At 33.8% G+C, this 22,136-nt stretch overlaps 3 protein-coding genes across 4 annotated transcripts; 1 reads left to right on the top strand and 2 right to left on the bottom strand.

The window, feature by feature from the left end:
- Positions 1-317: 317 nt before the first annotated feature.
- LOC106772197 (acylamino-acid-releasing enzyme) lies at positions 318-10,642 on the bottom strand. The gene is made up of 18 exons (XM_014658429.2): positions 10,454-10,642; positions 10,229-10,374; positions 9,837-10,146; positions 8,843-9,067; positions 8,533-8,751; positions 8,364-8,432; positions 6,910-7,048; positions 6,102-6,253; positions 5,926-6,008; positions 5,710-5,831; positions 5,541-5,619; positions 4,647-4,824; positions 4,148-4,208; positions 3,843-3,965; positions 1,811-2,008; positions 1,325-1,393; positions 1,140-1,216; positions 318-543 (listed from the first exon to the last, which is right to left on the bottom strand). Exons 1-18 carry the CDS (start codon positions 10,603-10,605, stop codon positions 480-482), a joined length of 2,466 nt encoding a protein of 821 aa, XP_014513915.1. The 5' UTR covers positions 10,606-10,642; the 3' UTR covers positions 318-479.
- A 510-nt stretch (positions 10,643-11,152) lies between these two features.
- Positions 11,153-20,105, bottom strand: LOC106769975 (acylamino-acid-releasing enzyme). Of its 2 annotated transcripts, none has more exons than XM_014655796.2 (18): positions 19,832-20,105; positions 19,375-19,479; positions 18,747-19,062; positions 17,745-17,969; positions 17,432-17,656; positions 17,242-17,310; positions 15,977-16,115; positions 15,125-15,276; positions 14,952-15,034; positions 14,741-14,862; positions 14,568-14,646; positions 13,732-13,909; positions 12,780-12,840; positions 12,513-12,635; positions 12,228-12,425; positions 11,690-11,758; positions 11,532-11,608; positions 11,153-11,463 (listed from the first exon to the last, which is right to left on the bottom strand). In XM_014655796.2, the coding sequence occupies exons 2-18, from the start codon at positions 19,469-19,471 to the stop codon at positions 11,364-11,366; spliced, it is 2,313 nt and encodes a 770-aa protein (XP_014511282.1). In that variant the 5' UTR covers positions 19,472-19,479; positions 19,832-20,105; the 3' UTR covers positions 11,153-11,363. The 2 variants fall into 2 exon arrangements, with proteins under 2 accessions (XP_014511282.1, XP_014511281.1); XM_014655795.2 differs by lacking the exon at positions 19,832-20,105 and adding an exon at positions 19,578-19,814.
- Positions 20,106-20,332: 227 nt separating this feature from the next.
- LOC106771371 (photosynthetic NDH subunit of subcomplex B 5, chloroplastic) lies at positions 20,333-21,592 on the top strand. The gene is made up of 5 exons (XM_014657341.2): positions 20,333-20,596; positions 20,689-20,749; positions 21,008-21,070; positions 21,152-21,210; positions 21,311-21,592. The coding sequence occupies exons 1-5, from the start codon at positions 20,393-20,395 to the stop codon at positions 21,539-21,541; spliced, it is 618 nt and encodes a 205-aa protein (XP_014512827.1). The 5' UTR covers positions 20,333-20,392; the 3' UTR covers positions 21,542-21,592.
- The last annotated feature ends 544 nt before the right edge of the window (positions 21,593-22,136 follow it).

Below are 22,136 nucleotides of genomic sequence, written 5' to 3'. Positions count from 1 at the left end.
ATATTCTAAATTGCAAGATCTAGAATAGTGTCATCTAAAATTACTTTTTAGAGTGTATAATTCAAAATATATTTTTGAATTTCAAATTACACAACTTAAAAATAGATTAATATTTCCAACTTATGAAAAATGTGGACTTCTTTTCATAGATGCTAAAAGAAATATAAGAATGCTAAAAAGATTGCTCGACATAAAAACAATCATCCTTGGTTTGTACAAAATCTCAAACAAAATTATCCGCAAATAAATAAACAATGGAAAATTCGGTGATAATTCAGTGTCTCGTGCTTTTAATAACCCGAAGCTACAACATTACCTTGAGAGAATTATTATTTTTATTAAAAATAGATAGAAATTCCAATTATAAATACAGTATGCTCCACACTCTCCTTTTCAGAAATAAAATATACTGCCCCAATATTACAATAATATTAAGGGCATGATGGCTCAATATCAAGTCACTTGACTGAAAATTTATCTCATTTGCAATACTTGTTAAACCAGATCGCAATGTTAAGGTAGCTTTCAAAGTCGGACTGTGGTCTGAACAAAAGAGGAACCAAACAATATTATCAATTGCAATTATCATAAGAGAAGTAATCAAGAATAAAGGCAAACTGTGTAAAGTAAAAGCCTTAAACTTTTAGTTCTTATAGATTCACAAATATGCCATTTTGGTGCCTGTAATATATTAATCTCAAAAGTAATTTTGATGCAATGTTAACATGTAATCTAATTATTTACAAGAAATGTTATTTATATGCATGTGATAATTACTCATTTATGTATGATATTAATAGTAAATTTGACGATTAACCTTAATATATGTTGTTCTCTGAGATATATTTGAAATTTTCTGTTAACAACTAAATGATATAGTAGCAGTGGACCAAACCAAATCAGCAATTAAAGTTTAATAGGGAACAAACGTGGATTTGTACTAAACTAAAATCAGTAATTTGCAAAACATCTCTTCTATTAACTTCTCCAAAATTAGATATCTAACGCATAAGCTAGTATTAATTTATGGAGAAATTTATTTCACTAGTTTTTAATATTGTTTTCTCTAGTGAACAAATTTACCTGAATAGGCCATCATTATAGAAGAAAGAGAGATGTTTGTGTTAAGATTTGTTTACCTTTCAATTCCATGAACATCATTTGGAAACAAGATGACTTTTGTTGGTACTCCTTTCTCCCTTAAAGCCCGAGCATACTACAAATTTAAACAATATAGTTTTATTGATCTATCATACTGTTCTAGTTTATAAGGCAAAATCACCTCAGAGTTTGCAGCTATATGTTGAAGCTCAATAATACTTACTTGTAGTCCAGTCGAAATTGGAACACGGAGATCTTGGGCACCAAGTAGAAAAAGCGTTGGTGTTTTTGCCTGAACATATAATTAAAATATAAATCGTCAATACAAGATTTTAACAGCAAGCAGCACGAAATGTCATAAACAGACTTCATATTAAGTTGTGTGGTGGATCCGTAACATTGAGACCAGTTTACTGGATGCTACAATAAAACTTCATCATGCAATTCAAATGAATAAGAGGAAAAAATGAAAAAAATTAAAATTCTAGGCAAGAAAAGTCTCATTGATCATGAAAAATTAAAATAGTTAATGCATTTGTTCAAAATAGTAATCCTCAACTATTCCTTGATGCCAAAGCTTCAGGCTTGTTATTGATACAAGTGCTCTTGCAATTGTTATTTTCTAATCCTTTAGTTTGAAGCATGCTTACCATACTGATTAATAATATAACTACAGTTTAATATTCAAAACCATATCTGGGTTGCAAACCTTTGAGAGGTGTGAAATAGGAGATTTGCTATAAAATAGAGTTAGATCCGCTGCTGAAGGTGCTTCAGTAAACTTGTCTCTACCCTCGGTTCCATAGGTCTCCACATAGCACCAATCAGGGATATCAGTTGTACCAACCATCAGTGCAAGGTTACACACAGGATTCCTAGCAGCGGCTGCAACAAATTTCTCAGGTGCCTACAGAAATCAGAAATACATGAAAAACAAAACCACAACGGAATTGTAAAAGCCCAAACTTTTAAAAGACAAAGTCACTACAATATTAAAGTGGATATTAGTTTTGCAAACTTAGTTAAATGCCCACCTATATACAGCTTTGTCACATTAGTTAAATTTTTTTATAAAAATTATGCTGAGTTAATTGCAAGGTAATTTCTACCAAATATAAGTTACTTCTGATACCAATTAAATTTTAAAGTTGAATTTATTGTTCCATACTGTTAATATGTACAGTTAATGTATTGTTCAGCAAACATTTCAAAATACATTTGTTTAAAATGTTCAAGAATTTCTGGACACCAATAGATGTCAGGGTTCAAACCGCCTTATTTCCCATGTTCATCCATGAAATCACAACTGTTAACAACATACGAAATTTAATATGGTATCAGAGTATTATCATTCACCTTGACTTAATCTGTCACCAATCCATTCAAGATAGTATCAAGAACCTAGCAAGATCCATGCTTTCCTAGAGGGTCCATTGCTCGTAGGTTTAAAATTCTTTTAGAAACCGATTTCTGTTTTCTCCGTGCCACACATTGTTTCACTGCTGAGATTTTTCCAACAAATACTGTTCACTGCAACGCTTTTCTGGCACGGTACTCTTCACCATTTTTGAAATATCAATAATATTTCTAATAGAAAATGAGTTTTATATATATATATATATATATATATATATATATATATATATAGAAAATAAAATATAAGTTTAGCTATTCTTTTGTGTAGTTAATCTTCTACACAGCTTCCGTATGTTAAAGTATTATCCTTGCCTTTGTTTATTCCTTGGATAGAAACAAAATTTCGATTTTTTCTGGCAGGTATGGTTCACTGCCAACATTTTTTGGCAGATATTTTTCATCATTGACATTTATCTAGGGAGCTTTTTACGGTTGATGTTCAATGCTGATATTTTCCCAACGAATTTTTTGGCCAGCGATTGGAATATCGCCTTGTTGTGCAATGACCATTTTCTGCTCTTCCGACAATTATTGTACCCTCTGAGCATTTTTCTTGTTGCTTCTTAGCAGTTGCCATGCTTTCAAAGCATTCATGCTTTAGGGTATCCACTGTATCCTCTGAGAATTGTTTTCTGGCAACTGCCATGCCCTCTGACCAATTTTTCTCACCAGCAGCCACTATGCTGTCTAAGCAGTTTTTGCTTAACAGCAACTGCCATGCCCTCCGACTACATTTGTAATAAGCTTAAATCATAATACACATGTTCCAGCTTGAGGGACATGTTAAATTTATTATTTGTCAACCAAGTAGTTAACATGACTCTCTTAAGGAGTCTTGTGTTAATAACATTTGTAACAAATTTGTCTCGTGATATACATGCTCCAGCTTAAAGGAAGTGTACAAAGTGTGGTTTGATAATAATAAATGGGGAGATATGATATGATTTTACAGGGAAACATCTTACCAAATATTTCTTTATCAGGTATTGATTTTTTTTTTCTTTATTATTTGGGTACAGAACACGAAATTCATCATATCCCTTCTCAGTTTCTCTCTTCTTAATGTCGTACCAGAACGGCACCATCCTTTGTGACCCATTTTGTCACCAATACTTTCAACAACAATTATTATGTTGAAGTTGTTGTAATAATGTCAGTCAACACTAAAAATGGATAAGCAGCCCTCAGTACCATAAACTAATTCTGTGACTATTCAATCAAATAATTATGTGCTATAGACCTTTTTAAAGATAATATAAATCCATGGTTCAATTATCACAATAACTGTTACAATCAGAATTTAAAAGTAACAGAACTAGTTGCACCTGGCCAATCAAGTGGGTTGTCAGAAAGCCACCATGTGAGCCACCAAGAACTGCAATCTTTGAAGGACTGGCGAGTCCCAAATCAATGACATGATCAATAGCAGTGAGCACATCGTTGACATCCTGCATGTACCGAATCATGATCAGATACAACCTCATGAAAAAAAAAAAAATATCTCCAGAATATGATAATGGTTTTGAGAGTTGGAACTTGGTTTTGAAGGTGAGATGTAGTTGGATAGATAGCATAACAGTATTGTCAAGTGAAGAATTTAGAAAAAAAAAAACAGAAAATTACCACATACCTGAGAGCCAACTTTTCCTGGAAGAGATTGCAAGGCTTCCTCGCCAAATCCTACTGAGCCTCTGAGAAATATTATCAAGTAAGCTTAGAACAGACTATAGTTAGACATATCTTCATCTATAGTTGGGTATCTAAAGCGACCTTATTCTGTTTTACATTAAAACACTTAGCATATATGACAAACAACTTTAAAATTCCAAAGCTCTCTCTAAATTCAGGATGTGAACTATAGTTCATAAGAGAATTAATACTTATAACTAATGACATAATGCAGCTTTATAGACCTAGTAGTGCTATTTCTTTTATGTGTGATTCAAGCTCAAAGATACCAAGTCTCCCAGCACTGATTAGAAAGAGCATCACAGTGAGAATAACAATCCATCTCCTGGTCAAACACTATGTAAAGAATCATCAGGAACACGATTGAACACATCAAACTCGTGAATTTAATTTGTATGGCCTTGATCAAATGCTTGGGAACAAAAGAGGATATTGTTTACCTGTAATTAACAATTAACAAGCTATATCCAACTGAAGAAAGATAAGCCAATGGCCTTGAAAAGCTTGACAATAAGAGAGAATGTGGTCCCCCATGAAGGACCACAATTAGTGGATCACATGCCTCACTTTTCTTAGTTTTTGATGACACAAATATAGCTTCATAAGGTTGACTAGCACCTGAAATTGAAGTGACAGAACGAAAAGGAAGAAAATAAATTCCTCAAAAAGAAATTTGAGTAACCTTGTCTGTGTAACCAAAGATCAAGCAAACAAAATGCCTTTGACTTTTAGACTTACTTATTTTTAACTCAACTCTGCTATCAGTTGTATAGCTTTAGGGATGATCAAGATCATCGACACCATCAAATCACTTCAATCTTACACAGAAAATAACTATCAATTATATGTTGCTACTGTTTATCCTTACAAGTTCAGCCACACCTAACCCTACTAGTACTATCCATAAAGGACAAGACAGTTCTACTCAAGTTTCTCCGTCTTTATTCTCTATTGTTCCCTAGCATAATTTAGCTTTTCAAAATTTCAATTTCAGCACCTTTATACAGGTTCTATTTAGAGCTTAGCATCATCTTCATTACCATCTTCATGAACCAATCATAAACTTTTTTTCTTTACTTTTTATGAAGTAAGAATACTAAGGAGAATGAATAACATTCCTCATATACTATACTACTCAACATTAGATGTCCAATAAAATTATTTGGCTAGGTTTCTTCTTCTTTGAGTGTTCAATTGATCATGATGCAGAACTATTGTAGATATCATGAGCCACATAATGCCACGAGAGTTTACTTTAGCCATTGGTGGTAAGGTTAAAAGCTAGGCAAATCCCTGCATTTAATTAGCCTAAAGACTCCAAATAAGAAAGATACCTTTTGTTAAGCTTTCAGAAGCATCCTTGACTGAGATCTTCATTATACAGGATGTAAGAGACGAGACCGATGACCTAACCTGTACCCAATCTCCAATGATACAACTGAGCATGTAACACTTTCTTTTAATTAATTTCTACAAATATTCGAAAAGGAAAATGAACAAAACCTTTTCTGAGCACTTAAATATGGGATTTGAGACATCTGACCAACTCCATTCTTTATCATTAGTTGTATTTTTAACAATAGCTCCATACTTGATTTGAGGAACGTCTACTGGACTGCTAGAAACTATATAAAGTTGAACAAGTTAGAATAAATTAACATGTGTCATCACTCCAATAGTATATGGTCAAAGACAAATTGAGCAGCTAACGGTTAGTACCAGCAAGAATATTGTTCCCATCCAATGTAAGAAGACTCCAAGAGAAATTTGAGTTATCAGGGGTGATTCGCAATATTTCTCCACTACATTTGATGAAAATGTAGAATGTTGATCGTCATGATTTGCATAAAGATTTACACGTACATAACAAAATGTATTACCGATATCATAGCTACCTCAGCACATTGATGGAAAGTAAAACTTGATTGCTGTGCCATACAGAAGCTATAACTAAGGTCTGGCCATCGATAAGCCATGGATCACTAAGGATATTTGAACAGTAAAGCCCTGGGAAGCTGCCATCCTCCGCAAACAACACAACTGGAATCTTAAAAATTTGAAATAAAGGCAAAAAATTTAGTATGGGTTTGGGAGACAAAAAAAGACATTGCCAAGAAGCAATAAAAAACAAAATGAATATTTCCACATTTATTTTAGAAAATATAAAAGTGAGTTCATAGGTTACGTCTGGGTGTTGCTTCAGGAAACTAGTATTAGGTCTTTAAAACATTGCTAACAGCAAGAATCCCTCAGTACAAACAGCCACATGATTCATGAAATTAATGCTAGACATGATTCTGTGAAAGATACCCATCCATTCATTATCTTCTATGGAAATCGAAGCCATGATTCTGAAACGATAACAAGTTACTGTGCGGAACATGCTAACCACTGAAAACCAACTGGAAAATTCCTGTTTTGTCAGTATAGATACTGAAACAAATTATATAGATTTTCAACAAGAACATTGTCCCCACTCAACCATTACAGAAAAAGCTTTTAACAAATTATTTCATGTAAAACCATAAACATACAGAGATTCATAGTTAAAATTTTATATTTTCTAAGAAAAGTTCTTAAGCATAGGATAATTGAGAAGTTCATACTCTATGAAAAAATGAATAAATAAGAGAAACAAAAGAAATAGATCTCAGTGGCATCTGTTCAGATTAAAGTTAAATTAGACAAGAAAAAAAAAATTACCACTTCATGAATTTTAGAAGATTGATAAAGCTTCATATCCTTAGGCCAATCCATTCTATGAAGTGAATCTGTAGCAGAGTGGGCGCCAGAATCAACTGAGCTTCTTGCAGATACAAATACAAGAAACTTTCCATCCGGGCTGGTAGAAAATTAATGCATAGGAATCAAGATCATAGAAATCAAATTCACACTCATATTACTGATAAGTTTTGTTTAACTTTCAGGAAAAAAAAAAGAGATGCATGGGACTAAAACTGACAAGTGATGATGTGTACAATTTTAGAAGGTAACTAAACTTTCAGGAGAAAGTTTGAGATGATTTGGACAGCTTTTAATCAGCAGTATTTCTCACACGTCTTACAAGAAGACACTCATAATAGAGAATGTAATGTAAGTTTCAAGGAATATATGCCTCAAAGATTACTTTCAGTTTCTCCAAAAATTGGCAGTTGGTACACAGGTCAGGGAAAGTCGGTGCAAAAGATTACTCTTATAGAAGTAATCTTACAAGGAAAAAATATATATAATAATGTAGAATCTAATGTCTGTTTCAAGGAATATATGCTTCAAAGATTACTTTCATATTCTCCAAATACGGGCAGTTGACAGACATTAATTCACATGCTTATTACTAATAAATCATTGCTTAAATTTCAAAATAAAAGAAAAAGATGAACTACTTCCATATGACTAAAACAGATAAGTGATGACATGTTCCATTTTAGAACGTAAATAATTTTCAGGAAAATGTTTGAGTTATAGTTTCTCAAACATCTTACTAGGAAAAACAGATAATGGAGAATGTAATGTAAGTCTCAAGGAATATAGGCCTCAGAGAGTAATTTCACATTCTACAAATATAGGCAGTTGACGGAGAATTCTACAGCCTTTTCAAAAGTATAAAAATAAAAAATATAACTTTGTTAAAATGAAATCATATTGTGGAAAAAGGTATTTATAATGCTTTAGCCACCACACAGTGGCAAGTATCGCTCTCAGATTCTGGAGATTGATAGCCATGAAAATAATCAGCTGAAGCAGTAACCACTTACTTTCACGATTAGTTAACTCTTTTATCATCTTGTCAATAACCTATGATGTAAGTTATGATGAATCCTGCTAAGAGTTTTTCATTTTTCACATCATACCCCTATTTTTTTAACATGTACAACAATCGTGCTCATGTAATATTTGTGAAAAAATAAGGGGGACTAGTGTAATGCAATTTTTTAAACAATCAAGAGGTATCCTGCAGGACCCCAAATCGGTGGGGTATTGGGCAAAATCTGAGATAAATACAAGAGCGCGAGTGTAAAATACTCAGACTAATATGTTATTTGCACACCAAAAACTGGAAAACTAAAAATTCTACCTTTTTATGGGGCCTAGAGTGTGGGACTTCGTTTCAGCATGTGAAAAAAATAGAATAAAAGAAAAATGATCCTGGCTATTACCTGAACCGTGGAAAGAAAGCACTACTTAAGGTTTGAGTTAGGTTAACAGCCTGAACATCTTCAGTTGAGCTACATCAATCAATACACCTTCAAATTTTAGTTCAGCAAAACCAAACTTAATAAAAAGATATTCACCTTCAAAATGAAAGGTAATACAGAAGTCACTTACTACGTCTCAGTTTCATTTGCTTTTGAGTCATGGTGTGGTGCTTTAACAGCATATAATGCACATGGCCTGTTATAACAGTACTTAATACCAAGTTTTCTTGTCTTAAATGACCATCCAACAAAGACCAAATATTGCACAGAGCTTTCGGTTGCTGGAGCCCACACAACTTGTCCAACACTCAAAGACTTGTCAATTCCTTTGACGGCCTGTACCTCTCCACTGCAAAATAACTGTTGTAATTAGCATTTCCTGTCTAAAAGGTTACATCACTCATTGTCAATTTAACATAAAACCATATATTATACAAAACCTAGTTATGTCGATGACAAAAAGGGCAGGCTGCCTCTTCCCTGCATACGTCTCTCCCCATTCTTCCTCCCATTCTCCTTGAGCTTTCCAGGTACCACCATCCTTGTCTGAAGAACTAAGTTTCTGGTAGCCACCTAGATCATTGAATGTGGGCTTTGGAGGAGCTGGCTCTTCAGCTGCATACGCTATACAAGTTTCATTCAAATTCCAAGAGATCCCCTCAAACCTACAATAACACAAAACAGCAATCCAGCTCATAAATTTTAGCTGGCAACAGAGTTTCGTGCACAAGTTTGATTTAGCGCATTATTGAATAAATTATTACTCATTTTTCACTTTTTAAAAACTAAGCAATTGTTTCTCGAGAAATAAACACTTCCAAACATGTACGTCGGTTTAATATTACTGTCTACCACTACTTTTTCACTCTACCTCTGACCTATTTCCAATCGTATCTCTATTTCTATCCTTGTTTTTTCTCCATTTCTCTTCATACAAAAACTTTTCTTTGCCACTTTTATTTATCCACTATGGTTCTCTCCTCACTACAAGACCCTTATAGGAGCTCTATCAGTTAACTTCTAAACAGTGGATAATAAGTTAAACTAAGAAGCTCAGTTCCTTTTACATTCGTATCTTCTAATATGTTATAAATATCATCTATGAAAAGAGTGTATCCCAAACATAGCTAAAGNAGTATAAGAACCTATTTGAATAAACTACTTCAGAAGCACTTACAACTATANGAAAAGAAAATAATAACAAATAAATAAAGAAACATTCTCGAAAANTAAAATTAGCTTATTTATAAGATAAAATTCATGTTTTAGAAAAGTAAAACTTAGTTTCTACATAAATTAAAATTAGCTTAAAAGTTAAATCGTAGAAACTTTATGAGCAAAAGATGATTTTTAAGTTATATTTATTTCATTTTATCTTACTTTTTCTAATATTTGAACAAAAAATTATTCAAACATGCAAAAGAGTAAGTTTACCATCCATCAGTGTACACAGAACCGTGCTTAGATTGAGGGACATGGAACTCCTTTTCCAGTTGAGAGGAGCTCCAAATTTCAAAGCGGCAAGGACCTTCATTCTCGGGATTCCGAACAATCAGCAGCTTGGAGGCAGAAGGCGACGGAACCATGGCGNAGACTCCGCTCAATTCGATCGGAAAGGGAGCCCAGTGAAACGCAACGGTGCCGTCGCTTTGTCTGAGCAGGGAAGCGGAGAGGATGGACTTCTTCCTCTTGTTGGTCAAAAGGTTGGGTTGACTAACGCAAAACATTGCCTGCGAAGCCAAACCTGCCATGCAAAACGAAACAAAAATGGTGAGCACTGGGAAGTGAAGTGAAACACGAAGGGGATTGGTGTGGATGAAACTGACCGGCGCGGGAGTTGAAGATCCATGCCTTGTCGACGGAGGGGATGGCGGTGAATTGGTGGAGCAGGTCGGAGTGAAAGGCGTATTCCTGCTCTGTGGCTTGGTTTTCGTCATCCATTGGTGAAAGTGGTGAAAATGAAAACCTTCTTCTGCAGCAGATTGAAGCAAATAGAATGAAGGAATGAATGAATGAATAACGAAATGGATGATTAGGGAAGAAAATGTTACGCAGTGAGGGGAAGCGTTGTTAGAGTTGGAGTGATGAGCGTTGACAATAAACAAAATGGATTACGATTAAGATTTGGAAGATAAAGTGGGAAAAACAAAGATGGTGCTACTCTTCCACACCAATTACAGACGCTGAGTGTTCTTCCAAACATGCTGCATATTTTAACACAGATTTTTTTATCAAAACGCAAATGTCATTTCTTTTATTAGATTTAAAATACATTATCATAATAATAAATAAACAATAAACCAATAAAGAAAATAATATGTATATTGTGTTAAAGTTATGATATATATATATATATGATTATTTGAAATATATATTTTTACTTCACAATATTATATGATCTATTTTTTAATTTTTGTTTTGAAGGATATCTTTTGTTGTGTTTCATTTATATAGTATGTTTTTATTTGTTAGCAAAATTAATAATGTAGAAAAATACTTCACAAGTATAGGAAGTATATTTATGTAGTGATTTAAGAGAAAAGTGAAAATTTAGCACAAATAAAAAATAATTTAACTTAATACAATAAAATTAAAAACTTATTTTTGATGTTATCAATTTTGTTCCACTTGTAAAATTAATAAATATTTTGATTGTTTGAAATTCTATTCAAATGTAATTATATAATATTTATATAATCATTTCATTTTTATCTAATTATTATTTATACTTTGATAAAATATATCTACATATCTCTAATTGATAAAACCATATGTCTCGTTGTCCCCTAGTATGCTGGTGAAAATTAAGGGGAATAGGCAAAATAAATAAAATATATTGACACTATTATTTCCAACACATTTCTAGCAGAGGGTAACAAACAGGTTTGTTCTCATTTTTATTATAACAAACAGTTGGTGGCTCTTTTTAATCCTTCATGGCTCTATCCATTACTTGAGCGTTTATGTCTTGAGGAAATCTTGTGATTCATTTGCCCCGTATTTGCAGTACTTGTTGAACCACACCCCAATGTTAAGGAAAGATTCCATGTCAGATTGTGGCCTGCAAAAATATAACATAAGTTAAAATCAGGAGTGATTCTCTCATTCTAGTAGGCTTTGTTTATTTACCTTTTCAGTGCATGAACATCATTTTGAAACATAATGATCTTGACATCTACACCTTTCTCCTTCAAAGCCCGAGCATACTGCACATTTAAACATTTCAACTTTCACTGTCAATGGTATCAATAAAGACTGTGACTATCCAAAAGCTCCTAAGTACTTACTTGCAACCCATCATAAATTGGAACACGAACATCTCGGGCACCTAATAGGAATAGTGTTGGTGCTTTTACCTGCAGAACTCATCAAAATACAAACTATCATTCTAGGATTCAACTGTAACCAGTAGGAGTTTTAAGGGGACAATCTCAGCATGTATCTTAAGATGGAAAAGAAAACTATCATTTGAAGAGCTCCATCAGTCCATGTGAATGCTATATAAAGCACTTCATATACAGAATCAATAGAAAGGACACAAAGGAAAAAGGGAGATGAAATTTAAGCTTCATTACAAGTGAAAAAAATAGGGTCCACTCAGTTTGCTCAAAAGCTTAACAACTGTTGCAGGGATTATCATCGGTAACAGAAGTAATGAGATGCCTATGCCTCTACATTCTTATATTGCAATGAGCAAAGGGTTTTTTATGGTTTTCTTTTTAATGATCAAGGTAGATTTCTTTCTTCAATATGGTTTTGTTGAGAGCTCTTATAAATACCAGCGAAATTCAATCTGCAAGTGTTTATTCAGCTCAATGTACATACCTTCGAGACGTGTGAAATGGGAGACTTGTTATACAGGAGAGTCAAATCATCTGCGGAAGGTGGTTCAGTAAAGCAATGTCTGGCAGTGGTTCCACAAGCTTCTACATAGCACCAATCAGGGATATCTGTTGTTCCAATCATCAGTGCAAGGTTACAAACAGGATTGATTGCAGCCGCTGCTACAAACTTGTCTGGTGCCTGCAGCAAATGCAGAGTTCGTATCTTACAGCAAATTGATAATGCAACATGTGAGACAAAAACATCTATTAAGTGGAGTTATTGCACCTGGCCAATCAACTGAGTTGTCAGAAAACCACCATGTGAAATGCCCATTACTGTAATCTTAGATGGACTGGCAAGACCCAAGTTGATGACATGATCTATGGCAGAGAGAACATCATTGACATCCTATATATGAAAAACTAAAATTAAGGTCCGACCCAGAAAATCTAGCGTATTTATATTTCTAAACTAGCTTATAAATTAAAGCTTTGCTTCTATAGCATAATCTAATCAAAGTATTTAGAATCAGAAGTAGAACATAATAAATACCTGAGACCCAACATTCCCTGGAAGAGATTGCAAAGCTTCCTCACCAAATCCCAATGAACCTCTGAGAAATAATAACATTATATGAAACCTCAAAATGGACAATTAAAAACATTCTTTATCCATGTTTTGACATCTAAAGGTTCTATGCTATACGTGGTCATAATGAGTTTCCTTATGGGTGTTGACAATGACATGTATTTCTCTAGAAAAGCAGTCCGAGTAGTGCAAACTTTTAAACAATATAATTAGGATGCATATGGAGAATGAAAGACTTGTGTCCAGGAAATTGTATCGAAGTATATTTTTTCAGAGTCCTTATAGCATAACAAAAATTGGCCAGCCTTTCACTTTGAACTCCTCAGCGTTTACCATTATGAAGTCTAACTAAACCCTAAACATCCTTCTGTTCAAAATTCCCATAATTCATTTCAATTTCTAAATTCCTAATGTAGCACTTACAGATAGGTATCCACATTTATTTCCCATTCCAATATCAGACTGAGTATTTTTTACTTCAGGGGAAGCTATTTAAACTTCATATATGCTAACATTCTCGTTTAAACTCGATAAACTTATTCTGCAAAGAGTCGTGTTCTTTATTTTCTCTGGTATTCTAATGTTTTTCCTACTGTAAACTTGCTTCCTTTTCTAAGGATTCAAATGATAGGATCTACAACCAATCCTCTTTGACAGGTACTTCGAGCTAGTGAAGTCAACTAAGCTTATTTTGCATAAAAAAGGCAATAGTCTTACATCCATTTTTATGAGTTAAAAGCATAAATAAGTTTCATGTCCTCAATATGTGACCAACTTTTGTTCCCAATAATTTCTCTTTTCAAATTAGGTACCTAATAATTGAAAATATTTAAGTTTATGATGTTACTTCCATCTCTCTTGGCATACCAATACTGAACCAAACTAATGCTTGGAAGTTCAAGAGTATGTTGGCTACCTGTAATTTACAATCAGCAAGCTGTATCCAACTGTAGACAGAAAAGCCAAATACTTAGAAAAGTATGACAAAGAGACGTCTTGGGGCCCTCCATGAAGGATCACAATTAACGGATCAAATTCAATCTTGCTATTGGTTTTAGAAGACACAAATATAGCTTCAAAAGGTTTTGTAGCACCTGAAATTAAAATAAAAGTAGATAGATATAATAGTCAATTGACTGGTCAATAAATTTGAGAAGATTTATTAATAGGGCGTAATTAATAAGTGTGTTCCTGATGTACTATATCACCAAATAAGTTGTTGCATTGTATAAGACAATCTTCATCAATTTATCAAGTCACATACCACAAAGTTCTTTTATGCTCTCTGTTAAATGGTTGGTTATACATAGCTCCCTTATAGTAAACATATAAACTAAAGCTTCATTTCTAATTTTTTGTTTCTTTGTCAATAAAATCAAGATTTAATGCAAGATATAATACATAGTATTATCTTCATGCACCAATCAAAAGCTAGCTTTTGTTCATTTTCCTTTTTGGGAGAGGACATGGTGGGGACAGTGCATATTGGGGAGAGTGGAGGGAACAATCAGAGTATGGTTTTCAATAGTGAATTTAGTCCTATATGTATAAATTTCTTCACATGAATCAGGTTAATTCACCTCATTATTGACGAGCAGTATATGGATTGAATTTCATAAGATCTAATAGGATACCTTATGAGTTGGATTCTGAGAATATACAGATACAAATTAAAGCATATCTGAAATTTCATTAAGTCATTCAACTTAGCACTGAATATCCACGAGAAAGAAATCAGAATAACTTGAAAACCTTTTGTTTGACCATCATGAGCATCCTTGACTGAGATCCTCAGTATACTAGACTGGAGAGAGGACAGCAAAGATCTAACCTGCAGCCAAAATCCTCTGATTCACTTCTAAATAGAATGACATGTGTTTGCAACAATGATCTCTGATAATATCTGACAAGAAAATAGAACAAACCTTGTCAGTGCATCTGAATATGGGACTGGATATATTTGACCAACTCCATGTAGTATTGTTTGTCTCCTTCTTAATGGCCTTTCCATACCTTATTTGAGCAAAATCAACCGGACTGCTGGAAACTGCAAAAGGATTGACAAAGAAAAACGATAAAACATATTCCTCCACTTCATAAGTCCCAGGTATTGACAAATTGAGCAGTTGTTTTTACTGGCAACAATATTGTTCCCATCCAGCGTAAGAAGATTCCACGAGAAATTTGGATCTGCAGGGCTGATATGTACTATCTCCCCACTATAATGTGATGAAAAAAATAATTGATAATAAAGAATACACAACCTTTGATAAATTGAACAATAAACATTCCTGTTGTTATTTACGTACCTCAACACATTCACTGAGAGCAGAACTTCACTGCTGTGCCAGATGGATGATATAATCATTGTGCAGTTGTCAGACAACCAAGGATGACTATGAATTGTGGTACAATAAAGCCCAGGGAAGCAACCGTCTTCAGCACACATCACAACAGGAATCTCCAAAATTGATTGAAAATACCTGAGTTATTAACTGAAAACAATATGCACTAATTGACATATGCTTAGATCTCACTAAGAGAAGGGGTAGGATGAAGAGAAAAGAATCTTATTTATAGCACCAAGTATCATATGACGTTTTGTTTTGTAAAATAGCAAGGATCCTCAATACTAACATAAACAATCTGAAAATCTGATAGGTTTTTGGATTGAAAACCTATCTTAGATGCACTCGCTTACACTAAACAACCAGAAAAGTAAGTATAGATTGTATATTTCTGTATTTCAATTTCGTATCTGCACACTCAACAACCTCTAAGAGAGCCAAATACTCTCTCCTCCACAGGATAAACGTGATCCTGTCTTTACATTAACAATTCCAAAGTGTTTAATATTAGAATACAACAGCCTTTTATAGGAGCTTTATTTCCTGCCCAATTTTCTAATGCAGTTATAACTACCTAGCGCTTCTCCCCCGCTTTATTCCCTTTTCTCTTTCTTTCATAAACTATCCACTTCCTATCAAAATCACAAATGAAAAACCACATGGCCTATGTGTATCCCACAACTTGGACTTGAATCCAGTGTATTTAATAAATGTACTAGATGAGAAAGCAAAACATGGTTCACTCTAAGTTATTAAAGAATGTAGTTAAACCAAATACATTAAAATCAAACTGGCCACATAGGAAGATCTTACTATGTCGTAAATTTTGGAAGATTGGAAAGGTTTTCCATTAGTTAGCCAATCAATTCTGTGAAGTGAATTTGTAGCATTATGCACTCCAGAGTCCACAGCACTTCTTGCAGATAAAAACACAAGAAATTTTCCGTCTGGACTGGTGGAAAATTCATGAACAACGGTCAGAATTTTAAGAACACAACTTATGTACCAATATTTCTCAACAACTAATATAGTTTCATGAGCTAATATTTGATTAACTTGGGACAAGTCACTTTGTTCATATAAAAGATTAGAAACCAATGACCACGGGAAAGTGAGAAGACTCGGTGTTATAAGAAAGGAACAGAAAAAAAAAAAATTTAATCCAGAGTACAAAAACTTGGATTATTTCTGCAGTAATCAGGTACACATCCATGCTATAATATAAAATTTCTAACTGGAAAAATATGATGTGTGACTGCAAAATGTGGAAACTATCTAAAATTGTTGAGCTAAAGAAGCTCAAATAGGTCCAATATGTGGCCAACAACATCGAGGGCAGCACAAACTGACACTGATTTCTGACCAGTTAAATTATGCCAACCTTTCAGCTTTGACTAAAGAAGAATGAATCGTGACTAACACTACTGACTACACTAAGTTGCTGCTTAATAAACCAATCATTTGAATTTTCGAAAGGAAAACTAGTGTTATGTGATTAAATTAACTTATGAGTACAAGATGGTTTACCACGTTGGCAACTTACTTGACTTGGATAAAAGAAATAACAGTAAATAGTTTTTTGAAGAAGAACCTTTATACATCCCTCACTAGCAAAACTGTAATACCCTTTGATTCAACCATAAAGGCATGTAAGTTACAAGTAACCTTTTTCATATCTTCCAATTCTCGGAAAAATAAGCCATGACATCTCAAAAATTTAAAAATTAAAAACACAAAAATGAAACTTCAGGAAAAGAAAAAGAAACCTATCCTTTGGCTACAACCACCATCCACCAGATCCAAGAATTTCAAGCCTTACTGCCACTATCTGTTGACTTGTCATGATTCGAGATAACAATAACCTTGATCCTTCTGCTAGTCATCTTCATGTTTTGAAATGTTTCCATTTTCTTGTGAACAAAATCACAGTTATACACACCAAAAACTTCATGGAAAAATGTTTTCCACTCTCAAGATTTTGAAACGAGTGGAGATTAATCAATACGTGCACAACCAAAACCTAATAACTATTGGACAAAAAGTCTTAAAACATGTGATTTGACCGATGACCAGCCTACCTGAACCGTGGAAAGAATGCACTGCTTATAGTTTGAGTAAGGTTCATCACATGAAATTCTTCAGTTGACCTACATGTAAAACATTGTTTTCATAATTCAGTTCAGAAATAACCAACATTGCAATAAGTAAATACATTCAAATAGGCGCCAAAAGAATAACAGTTGATAAGATCTTACTAATGCGACTTACTGGAGCACTGGTTCATTAGATTTTGACTCATGATGCAGTGCTCTAAGTCTAACAGCATATAATGCGCAAGGTCTGTTAGAGCAATACTTAATGCCAAGCTTTCTTGGCTTGGATGACCACCCAACGAAAACAAGGTATTGTTCTGAGCCTTCAGTAAATGGAGCCCATACAACTTGGCCAATACTCAAGGATTTGTCAATTCCTTTGACTTCTTGCACCTCTCCACTGTAAAATTAAAATAGAAACCAAACTAACATTCCTATATAAAAACATATCAAAATATTATCCATCATTGAAATGAATGATGAAAAACCTGTTGATGTCAATAACAAATAGTGCCGGCTGTCTCTTTCCAGCATATGTTTCTCCCCAGTCCTCCTCCCAGTCCCCTTGACATTTCCAATAACCTGAATCCTTATCTGCACAACCATCTATCTTGTAGCCCCCCAAACCATTAAATGTGAGCTTTGCAGGAGAGGGCCCTTCTGCTATGTATGCTACACATGTTTCATTCATGTTCCACGAGACACCCTCGAACCTAAACCATATAAAATAGGAAAAACGAATGTTCTCATAATGCATGGCACGAAGGGTCTACATTACTGTAGTAATAGTTCAGAAGAGGTTTCCCCTACTAAGTTAAAAATATGAGTACTTACGAAACTAAACAACTAATGAGCTAAAAATAGTAAATGTTTAACATTGAACAATGCCAAACTATGCTGTGCAGATACAGATACAAGTATTGAATACAATATTATATTATATGATACATAAATATGATATTTAAGAGAAAAAAAAAAAACTAGCATACAGATATGGCAATATATGTTAACTTAAATATAATTATATTATATAGTTCTTAGATTTCCTTTTTCTCTTAATATAGTAAATATCAGTATTGATTTGTCAACTCTGCCTATGTATACATGATAATCAGTCCCAAAATCAGGTAAAGGAGGAAGGCTATGTTAGATCCTTGATAATTTGTCAAAGCCCGAAATATGGATCATTCACTATAGATTACATGGCCAAAGGTTGTTATCTGGAAGTAACATTATTTTATCAGTATTGATTATTGACCTCTAGCGAAATTTGTCAAAAAGTATATGTGTATATGTATAATTCAGGCAGTAAGTTTGTCTCAGTCCCAAGAGTGTGTTTATGTGTATATGTATAAGTTAGACCGTAAAGATTCAATACAAAGACAGTCACATAATACATGTATTAATATCCAGATACGGATACATAACTAATTTTGAAGTAACCAAGCATCAGAGGCACAAAAGACATGAATAACATATTACTTACTTACCATCCATCATTGTATACTGTACCATGCAGTGATTGAGGAATGTGGAACTCCTTCTCCATTCGAGAAGAGCTCCAAATCTGAAAGCAACAAGCAGCTTCATTCTCTGGATTTCGAATCACTAAGAGCTTTGAGCCAGATGGTGATGGAACAATCATGGACACGCCAGACATCTCTATTGGAAACGGAGCCCACAGAAACTTCACAGAACTGTCCCTTTCTTTTAGAATGTTACAGGACATGATGGATGTCCTCCTCGTGTTTGTTAAAAGATCTGATTGGGAAACTGCAAACATTCCTTGCAAGTGCAACCCTGGAGCTGCAGACAAAAGGGTAAAATATCAATTTGGCTAGCAATGCGACGGAACTATTACAGATCAATGAAAAAAATGAACTATGTTTCGATAAACTTCTCAACAATAATTAATGGAGAAGAAAACAATAAGAATGAATAATGAAATAAATTCTTCTCCTGAGAGCTAAAACTAGCTAATGCATGAATTGCTTCACATAAAGCTCTCTCATTTAGTTTCTCATCTGATTTTAACTTTGTGGGTTATTTCTGTTTTTCTCCCTTTAGTATAATTAAAAAGTTCACTGTTTTTCAAAGAAGGCAACAAAGGAGACTTACAGCTAAAAAGCCATGCCTTGTCAATGTTGGGAATACTGGTGAACTCTTGAAGTAAGCTAGAAAGGCGGGCATAGTCATCCTCAGCTTCCTTATGCATTTCCAAGCCTGAAACAAAAGCAACAAAGATCATTGCAATTAGCTTACCAGTTGCTTTATAAAGTAAAAATACACTTTTGTTTCTTTAACAATGCAGATTAGCTTACAGGGGATCAACACCTTGGCCCACAAAAGATGAGAAATAATATAGTGAAGAACATGAATGAACAGTGGCATTAGTTAGTGAAGTATAAAAGGGTGGCAGTTGGTAAGCAAAACAGGGGAGAGAAAACGTTTATTTATATGCAGAGAATGAAAAAATAATTACATTGGAAGATGAGCTGATGCTAAAAGGAAGTTGTAATGAATGCATCAGGATTTAGTATTGAAGTGGGTAGTGAGGAGAGAGTATGAATGGTACCTTTGATTGGTTGTGTGAGTGAGTGGAGTCCTAAATGCAATCAAAGGAAGAAACAGAACTCTGTTTAAGTTTGATGGAAAGAGAGAAGAAACATGGGTTTTTGTAGTGTCTTGTTTGACTCCGAAAACAGAGAGAGCAGAACGGTGAAATTAAGAATAGTGATTTTTTTTGTTTTTTTCTGAAGGTGGATATTATTTTATCCGAAAAGACATATCTATTATACTTTTATATTTGTAATGTACAAAATACTTTTTTCCTTAAACAGCCTTGTCTTTGTCTTGTATAGATACTTTTACTAAAATGTTATTTAAAATCGGTGCAAAAGTTGATTTTAATAATTTATTTTTCTTTAACTATTCAAAAGTTTTAATTCATTTATGAAGTTTGATTACTAACAAGAATCCAACGTCCAATAGACATATACACATGTGGCTTAAACTCCTATAGAATAAAAAGTTGATAAGATAATTGAATATAAAACTAAAGTGTGTTGTTTGTGTGGAGCATGTTATATAGGATGAGATAGAAAGATAGATAGACACAGAAGAAAGAAAAGCAGAGATGGCAGTGTGTTCCTCACTCTCACTTCTTCCTCCCATCCCTTCTCAACCCAAAACATTCTCGTTTTCTCAAACACCACTCACAAAGATCTTCATCAACGGTAACACCCCAACAAGATTCTTGTTGAATGCTGGTTTCAACGAGATAGAGCCTGACCTCAATGAAGATCCTAAAGACATATATGCCACCAATGGAATTGATGCTGTATATCTTCTCAACCATTCTTCTGCTTTCTTCTCTTTTCTTCTGCCCTTTTGCTTCCACCATCACTTTCACTTCTTTCATGCCAATTTCAGGATGATTTTGAGTATGGAATTTATGATGGCCACCACACTTACTTTGAAGGAGAACAGAAAGGTCTGTGTTTTTCATTCTTGCTCCAACTTTCTTTTTATCGCTGTCACTGGACCATGAACAAAAAGATTAAAAAGAATGATTTTTTTTGTAGAAATTTGTAAGAGAATTATGGGGTGCAATCTTAGCCTTTTTTCTTGACATCTGGGCATCGTCATATATACTTGATGAATCCATAAAACACAAAGTTAAAAAAAAAATGATATAGAATAAAACACATACTTTTCAGTTGACAAAGTTGATGATGAATATTCATTTCAGGAACATTTTGGGGTTCAATTATGGAAGAGATAGCAGCAGCAGAACCCCCCACAGGATTCCAGGGTGTGTTTTTGATTATCATTCGCAACATTTTCAGTATATATAATGGTCTTTTTTTATCTTATTGTCATTCATTTTATGCAGGGCTTATGTCATGGCTCTTCCCACCAGCCATTGCTCTTGGGGTGTACTTCAATGTTCCGGTAACAAGAATCATCAAATGTTTGAATATAAACAGTGCATTTGCATTGTTAGTTTGCTCACTTTGTATAACCTTCTGACTAACAAGTTTCAATTTTTCAGGGGGAATACTTGTACATTGCAGCAGGCGTATTTGTAATTGTATTTTGCATTATTGAGATGGATAAACCTGATAAACCCCACCACTTTGAACCTCACATATACAATATGGAAAGAGGAGCTCGAGACAAGATGATTAATGACTATAATACCATGAACATATGGGAGTTCAATGAAAAATATGGTGACCTTTGGGATACTACTATCCAGAAGGATGACATAACCAAGAGATAGATAAATGTATATATTTCATCACTTATAATGACAATTGATATTTTGTTTTCACTTTTTACTTTTCCCATTTTTCTGTTTCGAGAGGTGTATGTCCCTTTTTTTTACCTTCTTATTTATAAATAGAAACTTAAGTTCTTTCTGATTTTGATTTTGATTCTTTATTCTGAATTGTATGAACTCAAAATTATTGAATATAGAAAACAGTACTTTTTTCCTTATTTCTTGTGTTTCTATAAGAGGGTACTTAAGAATATTGCTGTTCATTTGGATTCAAACCTTCGTTGATTCTTTGGCCAGCTTTTATAATTCCAGCAAATCCCATCAAACAAATATGACCTCGGCCACTACCCTCTCTAAGGTCACAAACCAACAGCACACAATCCAACGCCTTTTTCAGGACTTAGGAGCAATCATAAAAGTGTCCTTTTCCATATTATCTAAATAACTTAAATTATTAAGATAAAACTCTTAAGTTTGAATAGAAAATAATACCATGTTCAGTGGAAGAATAAAAGTTCAGTGGATGGCCATCTGTATAAACATATTCTATTGCAAAGATTGTTCTACTGTGTTAAGTATTGATTTTTCTAATCAA

This window comes from Vigna radiata, chromosome 8, assembly GCF_000741045.1.
Source record: "Vigna radiata var. radiata cultivar VC1973A chromosome 8, Vradiata_ver6, whole genome shotgun sequence".
Lineage (NCBI taxonomy): Eukaryota > Viridiplantae > Streptophyta > Magnoliopsida > Fabales > Fabaceae > Vigna > Vigna radiata.
This window is presented reverse-complemented; position numbering and strand designations above follow the sequence as displayed.